At 43.0% G+C, this 13050-nt stretch overlaps 1 protein-coding gene across 1 annotated transcript in view; it reads left to right on the plus strand.

Annotated features, from left to right (window-relative positions):
• SND1 (staphylococcal nuclease and tudor domain containing 1) overlaps window positions 1–13050 on the plus strand; it is a 421336-nt gene that overhangs the window by 149019 nt on the left and 259267 nt on the right. Inside the window, exon 11 of the mRNA XM_061414616.1 lies at window positions 4106–4195. Within this exon, the coding sequence (XP_061270600.1) occupies window positions 4106–4195 (90 nt within the window). The remainder of the gene's footprint in view (window positions 1–4105; window positions 4196–13050) is intronic.

Raw genomic sequence — 13050 nt, forward strand, 5'->3', positions numbered from 1 at the left:
GACATGACTGAGCAACTTCACTTCACTTCAGCCACTTCTTACTCTCTTACTGCTCCTTCTTGATGTAATCTACCATCATTTCCCACCGAGATTAATGCCATAATCTCCTAATCAGTCTTCCTTTGTTTTCTCCTTTCTTTGCTTTAGTGTCTGTTCTGAGCACAGTAGCTAAAGTAATTCCTTTAGATGTTAAGTCAGACGTGTCTTTGTCTGTTGTTCTTCCCTCTTGCTCTCTGCTGTAGCCACAGTGATGCCTCTGCTGTTCCTTCAACCCACCAGACATCTCCTAACTCAAGGCCTTTGCACTGGCTGTCCTCTCTGCCTTTCTCCAGATGACTGCATCCCATACCTCTTTTGAGTCTGTTAAAATGTAATGTGATGAGGGTAAGCCTCACTGAGAAGTTAATGCCTGTGGCTCAGTATTCCAGTTCTCTCTCACCTGGTTCTGCCTTTTTCTTTATCCGTTTCGCTTATCAGCTACTGAGTCTGTGCTTTGGCCCATCGGTTTGTTCATGATGCCTTTTAGTAAAGAACTCTAAAATTTTACTGGAGTCACATTTATCAATCTGTTCATGGTTTGTGTTTATTCAGCCTTGTTTTAAGAGTTCCCCCAGGATCCTTGGGTCCAGCAAAATCTTTGGCTACAGCTTTTTGGCTGCAAGATGGGCTGGATAAAATTCAGGCCTGCGATGGGGTTGAGAATAAAGACCTTCATTAGTGTGTGTTAGTCACTTAGTCATGTTAGTGATCCCTTCTGTTCCCTCTAGATGAGTGTTGACCAGAGACCTCATTTTAGGAAGGTAAGATCCTGAGGGTGGGGGAGGATGCCGGGCATGTCTTTGGATGCTGAGATGCTGATATTGGGCTTCCTTCCCCAGCCAAGAAGAGGTAAAATGATTGAAGTTACCTATAATGGGAGTCATTGCCAGGCCTACATAGTCACTTCTCAGGATGAACAGTGATTACAGCACATACTGGTTTGTGTATTATCCGCCCACCAGAAAAATCAAGCGTTCTTTTCTGTTTTTATTTATTTCTTTTTTAGAAAAAGCATTTCCATGTAGATTAGAATCTAAACTAGACAGTCCATTTTAGCAGGCAAGATTCGGCTAACGTCTTGTTTTCTCAGAATACATTCCATACCTCAATTGCCTCTTAGAGATTTCAAAGGCTTTTGTGTACCTGGTAATTTGGAGGAATTGCTTTTATTTTGTAGTTTCTTAGGGACTTCTAATATCTCTCTTGTAAGATGTTTACAGATGTCAATAGCTACTAGATCTGAAGGGTTAGAGTAACAAGATCATTCTGTTTTCACTTGTGATATCTTGTTTTCTGCTTGTGCTATTAGTTCTTTCCTAGGTTCATCAGAGACATAGAATCAGACTCAAGTTGCCCTGCTTTTTATTGGGATGTTTGATGTACTGTTTTCTTCTGAGAGTGTCTAGGCTCAGCCCAGTTCTGTCAAGCCCCTTTCTTGTTCAGGCTGCCGTGTTCACACATTGAGGTGTGTGTCATCCCATGGCCCTTATTTGAAATGCTTATTGAAACTGTTTCTTACCATTCCTCGTTTTGGAGTTCCAGTCAGGGAACCTTGCCTTTACCTTGGTGGTGTTTCAGAATAAGTAGGGTAAGCTTCTGATGTCAGGTTCTATGGCATATCCTAAGGCTGTGGAAGGGAAATTTTGGTTATTTTGTTTATGTCATTAAAAAAAAAGCAAATGTTCACTTGGTAATCACATACCTCCTCCCCAAATAGATTGCCCTGTATTGCTAGGGGAATAATATGAATACATTGGGACTGTTTTGCTCCTGATGGCCAATTCTGATAATCATTGGTTTTTGTCTTTATTTAAAATTCTGTTCATTACTGACACCTAGTATCTTCTGTCTAGCAATCTTTCTTACACTATGAATAGTGCTGTCATAAACTCTACTTTAGGGCTTCTCAACAGTGACCCACTCTAAGGAAAACTCAGTGTTGGATTATTTCTTTAAAGAAGTTCATGTTTAGGGCTATACTTATTAGGCAGCAGTCATGCCACCATATGACTTGATCAGAGTTTAGAAATCCAAGTTGTTCCTATTCAGAGTGTGTAGATTCTCATACCTCAACTCGCAAAAGTGGAGAACACCCACCTTCAATTCTGAAGGAGTCTTCACTTCTTTGAGGGGCACTGCAGTGATCCTGCTGCCTTTATTTTTTAAGCCAGAGAAATGAGAAGACAGTTGGTACATATGAAGCTTGAACTCAAAGAATTGTGCATATTCTTGGTGATATCAGTGAACTGAAATGTTTAAAATATGTGTTCTAGAGGCCAAGTCTTTCTTTGGGTCTAGGGGAAAACCTCTATTTTGATGCCTTTGACCTCAGGATGAAAATGATAAGTGTTCTTAATTTGAGTGTAGTTGGCTGCTTAAGAGAACGTAATTTGAATACTTGAAGTACAGAATGAAGTACATAGAGGTCTTGTGTCAGGTGTATAAGAGATGGCAAAGCAAACTTGAGCCCAGATGGACTAATCACACAGAATGGGAAGCAGTGACATGCATCTGGGTTGGAGGTTATTGCTTAATTTTCTCTGATTTTTTTTTCTCCAAATATCTGTTCATGCAGATGGCATGCTTGTTCTCATGTATCATTCTGCATGTTTCTTTTGTTAGTACATCCAAGTATTTGAATATATACTATAAGAGAGGTACTATATACTTGGGTCTGGGGTCACAGAGGACAATAGAAATGGACATGATCTCTGTTCTCATGGAACTCAAGGGGCTAGCGGGGGGAAGCATTAATCATACCAACCAATCTAGCCAGCATCTCCCAGTTTCTTATTCACATGCTCTAGTCCTGCATACCCTGTCCTACCCCACCCCCAAACTTCTCAGATTCCTTCTCCTTTATCCCCTCTGTCCATTCCCCTGTCAGGTGCTGTTAATTCATTTCTTAAACTAGTTCTCACGTCTCAGTTCCCAGGTATGTTGCCTTTATCTGGACCCTCTCTCTTCATCTCAGTTGTTTTGCTCAAAACACCTCTTTTGGGGGCAGTCTGAGCTCCAAGAAATAACGAAGGGATTGATTGCATTATTTGTTGAAATACGGTTTGTTCCTGCCTCTCTCGGAGAAGGCAGTGGCACCCTACTCCAGTACTCTTGACTGGAAAATCCCATGGATGGAGGAGCCTGGTGGGCTGCAGTCCATGGGGTCGCTAGAAGTCGGACACGACTGAGCGACTTCCCTTTCACTTTCCACTTTCATGCATTGGAGAAGGAAATGGCAACCCACTCCAGTGTTCTTGCCTGGAGAATCCCAGGGACGGGGGAGCCTGGTGGGCTGCCGTCTCTGGGGTCGCACAGAGTTGGACACGACTGAAGTGACTTAGCAGCAGCAGCAGCCTGCCTCTCTACTTTTGCTTGTCTTGCCTTTTTCCCCATCTCTAGTTTTCTTCCTAGTTCATTCCTATCCTGCAAACTCATGTTAAGTCCCACCTTGTCAATGAAACATCTCCCGATTACTTCTTTCTTTCCACTTCCCTGAATTCTAATAGCACTTAGTCCCTCGTCTGTATCACATAATTCAGCACTTATTCAAAACTGCTTCATGTTACTTCATAGTTACAGGATTTCTGTTAGTATTATTGTTAGGTTACAAGGATTTTAAGTCCAGGATTATAACATACATTTACATAGTGCTTTGTCTGGGGCTAATAGTTGGTACGTGCTTAATAAAGGCTTATAGAGTAATAGAATGAGATTTATAGTATATCTGTAAATGTTAGAAGGTCCCTGATAACTCAGTGAGCTGCTTTTATGTTGCAGTTTAGATAGCTGTTTCCCTGTTGAGGAACATTTAGGTTGTTTCCTGTTGCATAAACAATTCATTGCTTATTTTTGAGCCTGTCATTTGTAAAAGATAATTTTGTTCCCTGTAAAGCAACCAAATACTTAATCACTCACTATATATCCAGCAGTTACTCAATATTTGTCATACTGGAAGGTAGAGCCTCCTTCAGGTGCATTGTCTGTATCTTGTGCTCTTGGCTGTGTTCCTGTCTCAGTTTTTGCTTTGATTTCCCATTCCTGATGTGATATTTTATTTTGCTTTAAGGATAAGAACAAGAAACTCCGTCCCCTCTATGACATTCCCTACATGTTTGAAGCCCGGGAATTTCTGCGGAAGAAGCTCATTGGGAAGAAGGTAAGCGATGACAGAAACCTATTTGCGAATAGCTGTGTGTTGTTTTAAGCTGGGCCCTTGTGACGGAATCCCAAAGACCGGCAGATAGATGACTTGCCTCCCCCAAGTCAAGCGATTTTGTTTTGATACAAAGAGAGGAGTGCCTCTGTCTCAGGAAGTGACATCCCTCGGGAGAATTCTAAAATTGGGGCCCTGACCACGGTGTGATTGCCAAGGCGCTCACGGCGAGTTCTTTCCAGGGTCCAGGCTCAATTCCAGTTTCAGTAATTGCATGTTGCCCTGAGCTCCATTCACTTGGCTCTCTGCTTCTCTCCAGCCACCTCCATTAAAAGAAGGTGGCTGCTCTTTACTGCTTTCCGTGTTTCTGTGGAGAAGAGGGAGCCTGCCTTGGTGGGGAAGAGAGCATGGTTTCCTGGTGGTTCTTGGGGAGACTTTCTGGTGGAGCCTGGAGGCCCTCAGAGGGCATTTCCTTGGGTTGTCAGAGCAGAATGTTCTAGAAGCTGCAGAACTTGCTGTTCTGTCAAGCGGATCATTAACCTCTGATCTTCCCCTGACTTTCCTTGACCTCCCCACCCTGCCTGTGCCGGGCATTTCTTTGTGTCCTGGGTAAAGAGAGGGAATGAATTGGAGTATTTCCTTTGGTAATTGAGAGAAATTTGTGGAGAAGGACTGTGATTTGTCTTCTCCTTACTTTGTTTTGGTGGGAATTCTTCCAGGAAATGTTATGTTTTTGGCCAACTTTTGTTGTGGGTTAAGAAAGGCCATGGTTCTAAGTCTGGCCTCAGCATGTCGAAGCCATATTAGCATTCTTTACCTCATGCAGGTTTTTAAATGATGGGAGTTGTGAGAGGTTTGTCAAAGTAGTGTAAAAATAAATATAAATATAAGCCATTTTATTATAAACCATAGTCACTAGAATGATAAATTATAACAAGAGATTTTGAAGCTGGGCATAAGATGAAATTGCTAATTTTGAGGCAGAGACAGCAAACTGGGTTCCCTAACATGAGTATTAAATCTCCTCAGGTTCCTTCAGAAAATAGGCTCATTTGTCATTGTATAAAACTTGACAGAATGTTGTATTCATTCATGAAGTGTAGTGCAAATGATGGCTTTAAGCCTCTTTCAATTTCTAGATCTCCTGTTATCTGATCGAATGTCTAACATCTCTATTTCACCAAGTTGATACCATATCACTCATTTACTGGCTCATAAACAATGGCATAGAGACAAGCAAGGAATCCTATTCCCCACCCCGCCAGCCCCGATACATATGCATATCTATTGAAATCCATCCAAGAATCACATTGAAAGGGGTGGCAGTGCACATTCACTTCGTGGGCAGCCAGTTGTGTGGCCTGTGTTATGGCCTCCACCTGCTTGGTTTGAATATTGCCCTCCCGGATTCTGCTTCATCTCTGGGAGCATAGATCACAGCTCAGGGTAGCAGCTGCTAAATGGTTTTAGGTTAGTCCAGGGCCCTGCTCTCAAACACTGTGTGCCTGCTGGGCCTTTGTAAAGTCCTCCGTCTCAGGATAAAAGGACTAACCTCCAGTGTCAGATTTGGTGGCAATTCTTAAGCAATTAGTCTCCTTCTTGGTGGGAGAAACCTCATTTACTGGTGCCTCTGCATCAGAGTTGATTGGATTCTGTTTGTGCTGAGCCCAAGTTTTGTCCCCCATGGTGACACTGTATAAATGATGAATACTGTATCCCCACATAGGGAGAAGGACGCAGCTCAGCTCTGCTGGGCTAGAACATTCCTGATGCAAACTGCTTTTCTGACTCACCACCTGAAACCACTTGCCTGTCTTCTGGGCGCATCAGTTGCAACAGCAAACACCCATGTGCTCTGGAGTCTGGGAGCAGACAGGGCAGTGGCTGCCTCAAGGGGGTGGCCCGCACATCATCACACATTTCTGTCAATTCCCTTCAGACCTCTGCAGCAGCATGTAGTGATTAAGAGGCACCGAGAGGGTGCATGCGGGCCTGTGTGTGCCCGTGTGCACGGAAGCTGATTAGGGCCGCCTGTCACAGCTTAAGCAAGATAATGGAGGTAAAAATCATCTTCTCTGCCCAGACTATTATTTGACCATCCCAGAGAGTCTATAATAAGACAGTTTGGAGGGATTTCTAGAATGTAGAGAAATAAGATTGAAGGTAAAGTGGTGCAGTGCTTTGTTAGATTCAGTGGCCTCCATTTCAGTTATGGAAATGCACTTTGGTTCACTCCCCAGATTTAATTCTGGCTAAATGCCTTAATTAAAGTAACCAGGCACCTCTCTGAGTCTTGGTTTTATCTTTTGGGAGCTGGGAATATTATTTGCCTTTCCTCTCTGATGGATGAGAATCTGCCATAAAACTAGTCATTCATGTTTTTCCAGATGCCTATTAAGATTTTGTTTTGTTTAGTGATACTGCTTTCATGTAGAATCTAGCATAGCCTGACTTTTTCAGGTGAGGTCAAGAGATGTAATCCATGGGCAACTAATTTGCCCTTGCCCAGATTTGGGTGTTACCTGATACCCACTTCCACAAAATGAGTATGCGCTTGTGTTAGAGTATATATTTGTGTGCGTTTGTGTTTTGTGTGGTTTGAGGAAGAGTTAGAAGATGTGTATATCCTGGAAGAGTTTCGGAAGCTGTCTGAATTGCCACACTGCCTGGTCGAATGCCCTCCCCCCCGTTTACCATCTGCCATCTGTGCATTCACTCAGATTTGACTCAGGGAATATGCATGGAGGAGAGAACTGTCTCACTGATTTCTTCTGGGGTTCTTCATGGTCCCAGTGTAGTGGACACATGGGATCCTTGGTAACTTCAGCATGTCCTGTAGTTTTCCAGAATGGCATCCTTACTTTGTGTAAGATGATGAGATTGTGATGCCCTTCTAAGAGAATCAGAGCTACAGTCCTCATCTAATCGCAAGAACAGTTTCTTTCTCTGTGTATTTTTTTTCCTTAATATTTAGAGATTGTCAGCCCTAGGAAAGCAGGAGTTTGTATGTCTAAGTCATTTTACTCTCAGTGGAATAAGGTGATGGTAGCTGGGAATCTTCATTTGGAATTTTCCACAGCTATTTCATAGCATCTCTAAATATTTTTTAATCTGTTTAATACAACATTTACAAATGACATGTGAATCACTGTAACTTCTATCCCTTGATTGTGGAATTTTTGTCACCATGGGAACCATTGTGTTCAAAGTTGTAACTTGTTTAGACCATTGAAGGGTCAGAAGTGGTGGATGAAATGAAATTCCAAAAAGTGATGAAGCTTCAGCCCTGGCAGTAGAAAGTTGCTCAGTCCAGGCTGTCTTGTCTCTAGAAGTTCTACCCCCACCCCTACCCTCCACCAGTTCATGTATTCCCTAAAGATTTCACCACTGTTTTCATTGAATAAGTAAATTGGGGAATGAGGCACATTTGTAAACCAGTAGCTGAATTTGTGTGCTTTTTATGTCATTAAAATTTGTTCTGTAAACTATGCAGACTCTTTTTAGGCACTCAAAATTAGGTAATTTTCTTGATAAATGCAGACATTTGAAAAGTTATTGGCTATAAATTAGGGAATTATTACTTTAGATTGTTCTTTTTTTGGAAGCCTATTTTACTTGAGGGTCATGCTTTTTTGGGGGTGTGGGTGGGAATGATTTCTGTGTGTGCCAGATTTAACAATTCCAGCAGGTTCAAGACTGAACCTCATGAAAAATCTGTTCTCACTTTTTAGAATGGTTGGTATAGTATGTAAATGATATTATCTCTATTCTGAGTTAATGTACTTTTATGAGCCAGGCTGGCAACCCAACCACTGTTAATAGCCTTGCTTCTCTGGGATAAAATATTCTGAATGTCTAAGTCGACTATAGAAGATACGGCTCATTTGTTCTTCAGTGGCTACCTGTGCATGATTTTCATGCCATTCCAATATGTATGTATGCTACATACATATTGTATGTATTGTTTTATAGCACTTCATATAATGCTCATTTTAGCTTAAAAATTTAGAGCTGTCATTTATTGAGTTGGTTGTTCCTGGTAGACACTGAATTTTGTTTTCACTTTTTAATATCTTCACCTCTGCCCTGAAAGATATATGTATCATTCCTGTTTTATAGACATAGAAACCGAAACTTACCCCAGATGTCCATGCTCTTAATGATGATTCTGATGATAAAGGGCGTCCGGAAAGGCCTGCTTTCCTCTTGTGTGTACTGACTGGTGTGTAGATGGCCAGGGTCAGGGTGCTTTGGGGGCATGACCGTCCTTGTGTATAACACCCTACCTGCTGTGAGAAGTTGATTCTCTGCCGCCACAGCATCCTTGTCCACAGATAGCCGCAGGTGGTCAGAGCACCAGGGATCAACCCTCTGAATGCCTTCAGCCCTCTAGACATTATCTCATGAGTCTTTGAGATGTCCCTGTGAAATGATGTTTCCTCAGATTGCTCCTCCGAGAAGCCTGTGTCAGATTACATGATCTTCTTCAGTTCCACAGACAATGTGAGGTCATAGCAAACAGTGTTAAGCCAGTGTGGAGCTCGATTTTACTTTCTCTTCCATCTTCTGGCAGAGGTGAGGCTTCTGGGAGAAGGGAAAGGGCAGGTTACTTTTTTCTTTTTTAATCTTCGGCAGGGCCCCCCGCAGGTTGAGGAACACACTCAGTGCTCCAGTCCCTGTGTGAGCACGGGACCCTGAGGCTTGCCACCCTCAGCCGACGTGGCACTCAATTCAGCTGGTGGGTGCTCTTCAAGGGCGTGGGGCTTCCTTGAGAATTCATTTATTCTTCTCACAGGCTGCGTCGCAAAAATACTTCTGCTGTGTGCTAAGTTAATCCCCTGTGTTAAGTACAAAGCTGGCAGTCTGGGGATTCTTGTTCTTAATTACCTCTGATGCAGTTTAGTTTGGTTTTTATAAACATTTCCTTTGTCATCTCCACATTTTTCACTTCATATTAATGTGATTCACTCACGCCATGGAAAAGTCCTCTACATTAATGATCAAAACAGGCCCTAGGGTTGAGAATGCATTGTGATTTAAATTGACAGGTTTATGTGAGGTTGCTTGTCCTTGCCTTCTCAGTGCCAGCTGTTACCATCAGTGTGGCTGTAAATTTTTTGAATAAATGGCTGAAGATATTCACCAAATCGAGATGTTTTGAATTGGCTCGTATTTTCTGACCATACCTTTTCCGAGTAAGACTTCTCCCACTTGTACAGGACGAGAGCGTGTCAGTGCACCACAGGAGACCAAGGGTCATTGGAGATGCCATTGACCTCTTGGCTGAACTCATCAGCTCTCTTGTCTGGTGTAGGTAATTAACAGAAATGACTGTAGGGTTTCTGGAAACTCAGTTGTTCCCAGCAAGGTAACATTCTCCTGGCTGCCACTTGAGAGCTCTTCTTGATGAGCTCTTGGTTTTGTTTTATCTGTAGGTGCGACAGAGTACCTCTGTGATTTAGAGACCGTCAGGGTGTTGAGCTGAGCATGTAGCTCTTTGGTGAAGTGTGGTATTTGTATCAAGTATATTCTTATGCCTTCTTCAGAGAGGATGTCTTATATAAATGAAGAAACCAGAAATTGAAACTGCATTCCTGAAAATTTCTTCTGTAGGCTTACCTGTGGGAAATGGTTTATTAGATACCAGGATCCTCAAGATCTCCTGTCTCTGGGTACTGTTAGACCTTACTGGGTTTAAAGACCTTCTTCCCTGGACTCCCAGGTTGCTCGTAGGTTCTGGTGAGAGTCCTTATATTTACAACTGATTGTCAGTTGGCTTGTCTTAAGCCACCCACTCCTAATCTTTTCACCCAAGATTCTGAAATATCGTCCTTAGGGCTGGAACTTTCCATGCCTGTTCTCTGCAAACTGGGCTTTTATTTTAGGGGGAGATTTGTGCTGAATCAGCTCAGCTGTGTTTGGGGGTAGGGAGAGGACAGGCTTTTTTTCCCTACTTTAAAAATAACCCTTGTGTGCCAAAAAAACCTATAAAATGTGCTGAATTGCAAATCTTCCAACTTCCTATACCTCCTGGTTTACAGCGAATAGATTCTTTTGAGCTTGGGCTCAGTGGTAATGTACAGAATATCTTACAGTGTGTGGAAGGGAGTAAAGTGAGACTACCCAGACGTGCTCTGTTGGGAAGCAAACCCAACTCTTTTTATCTTTTCTCACAATATTTTTTCCCTAGTAGTTTCATCTTCTAAGGGTTTGTATAGGGATAGTACATATAAAGTTTCTAGGAAGAAAGATTTTGGTATATTTGCAAAATCAGACATCATTCCAAAGTAGTGAGTCCAAATTTTAGGCATAGACTCTTTAAGATTTCTTTCTGTGGCCTCTGTTTTTGATGTGTCCAGAGAGTTAGGCTAGTATTTCCAGTTGCTTGAGTATCTTCCCTAAGGACATGGAACAACTTGTGGGTATACAAGAGGGTAGTATGCACAATTGTCTGGTTCTAAGGTGGACATTCCGGAGAAGGCAATGGCACCCCACTCCAGTACCCTTGCCTGGAAAATCCCATGGTCGGAGGAGCCTGGTAGGCTGCAGTCCATGGGGTCTCAAGGAGTCGGACACGACTGAGCAACTTCTCTTTCACTTTTCACTTTCACACATTGGAGAAGGAAATGGCAACTCACTCCAGTGTTCTTACCTGGAGAATCCCAGGGACAACTGACGTGACTTAACAGCAAGGTGGAAATTCCTCCAATTCATTACAGTTGGGTGACTCAAGTGGCCTCTTGCTGCTGCTGCTAAGTCCGCTTAGTCGTCTCCGACTCTTAGCGACCCCATGGACCGCAGCCTACCAGGCTCCTCCATCCATGGGATTTTCCGGGCAAGAGTACTGGAGTGGGGTGCCATTGCCTTCTCCCAAGTGGTATCTTAGGGCTTCATAATTGAGGTCATACGGTTGTGAGCTCAAAGGCTATGTGCTCCTTGTTTTAATGCATTTAAAATCTGAGCAAAAGTTTTATTCTTACCAAATCAAGGTCTTTTGTTGATACCTAGAACTGCCTTCTTGCTTCCATTGACTAGTTTTCTTTCCTCTGGAAAGCTTTCAGATATTCCTGTGTGTGTGCTCAGTTGTGTCCGACTCTTTGAGACCCCATGGGCTGTAGCTCGCCAGGCTTCTTTGTCCATCGGATTCTCCAGGCAAGAATACTGGAGTGGGTGGACATGCCCTCTTCCAGGGATCTTCCTGGTCCAGGGATCAAACCTGTGTCTCTTGGGTCTCCTGCACTGGCATGTGGCTAAGCATTGCAGTTCTACCCTATAAGGACCGCTGGCTTGGACAGTCTTTCCTGGTGGTTTCATGATGATAGGTGCAGTGGGCTGAGTAGTGTCCCCTTAGAATTCGTGTCGTTTTGGAACCTTAGAATGTGACTTTATATGGAAATAGTCTTTAAGGATGTGATGGGTTACAGTGAGATCCTACTGGTTTAGGGTAGGGTCAAAACCCAAAGACCCATGCTCTCATCAGAAGAGGGTAAGACACAGATGGAAGGGCATAGGACAGTGGAGATGGAGATGTAAGTGACACATCTTCGTCTGTCTGGCCAATTGACTCCTGACTGGAATTCTCATTTTTAAGTTTTGTACTTTAGTGATAAGCTCCTTTGAAAAGTATTCCATCAGTTGGGGTTTTATGTTGATGTTCTTTCACCTCTGACCCCCTGCCTGTCTTGTCTTTCTTGCATTTTTTTCTTTCCCTCCTTTCTTCTCCCAGGCTTTAATGCCTGTGATCTCCAGACCAGCTGACAGTCGATACAGAATAACCAATACTTGGGCTTCCCTGGTGGCTCAGTGGTAAAGAATCCATCTGCCAGTGCAGGAGATGTGGGTCTGATCCCTGATTGGGGAAGATCCCTGGAGAAGGAAATTGCAACCCACTCCAGTATTCTTGCCTGGGGAACCCCATGGACAGAGGAACCTGGCAGGCTACCATCCCTGAGGTTGCAAAAGTCAGATACAACTTAGCGACTAAAAGATGACTACGACAGCCATTACTTGAGCACATTTCTAGTGTTGTTGGCAGGCTCACCCGAAGACTTCTGCCTTGTTTCCCTTCCTTGAAGAATCAGTGCTGATGTCTACTTAAGGCTGCTATAGTCACAGGGCTTCTATCATTTCGACTTTGATCATTAGCATTTTGAAATATGGCACACCCTGGGAGAAATCATTCTGGCAGGAGCTTTTGATGAACTATGCTCATCCCATTTAAGGCTGATGAATAGGACATTAGGAATAATTAGCAGAGGCCTGGTCTGCAGTGCCACGTGAAACAGGTCACTTGCGTAGGTGTGTGCCACGGGGAGCTGTGCCTGAGTTTCTCCTGTCACTATAGGAATCTCAGTTTTTGTCTTCAATCTAGTCTTTTTGGACTGGATAGTTTTTCTGTGGCTTTGCCTTCCCTCCTCTTCTGGCTGTAAAAAGTGATTGGACTGGGCTGGGCTAATGAGTAGATGGCCCTATTCGGAAGACAAAGGTTGAATAGGCTTATTCTCTTTGAGGACTGAGCCCCTAAAGCTTTGATCATGCCTCATCACTTGATCGTATAAGAAAGCCAGAAGAGGAAGCCTGGTGAAATCAACTCATTTGTATTATTCAGCAAATAGTTCTTGAGCAACTACTCCATACCACACCTTGTTCCAGACATTGGGGTTCAAACCCTAAAAACATCTGGTCTCATGGAACTAATAGTCCAGAAAAGCCACATGATGGTTGGGTACCTTTTGGGAGGTAAAATGTGAATAGAGTACCATCTCTGTCACAAGCTGCCTACAGTCTAACTGCGATAAGATTACATCAAAATGTGCAAAGTTGAATAAGAATAGATTTGAATATCTGGTGAGATAAGA

This window comes from Bos javanicus, chromosome 4 (genome assembly GCF_032452875.1).
Source record: "Bos javanicus breed banteng chromosome 4, ARS-OSU_banteng_1.0, whole genome shotgun sequence".
NCBI lineage: Eukaryota > Metazoa > Chordata > Mammalia > Artiodactyla > Bovidae > Bos > Bos javanicus.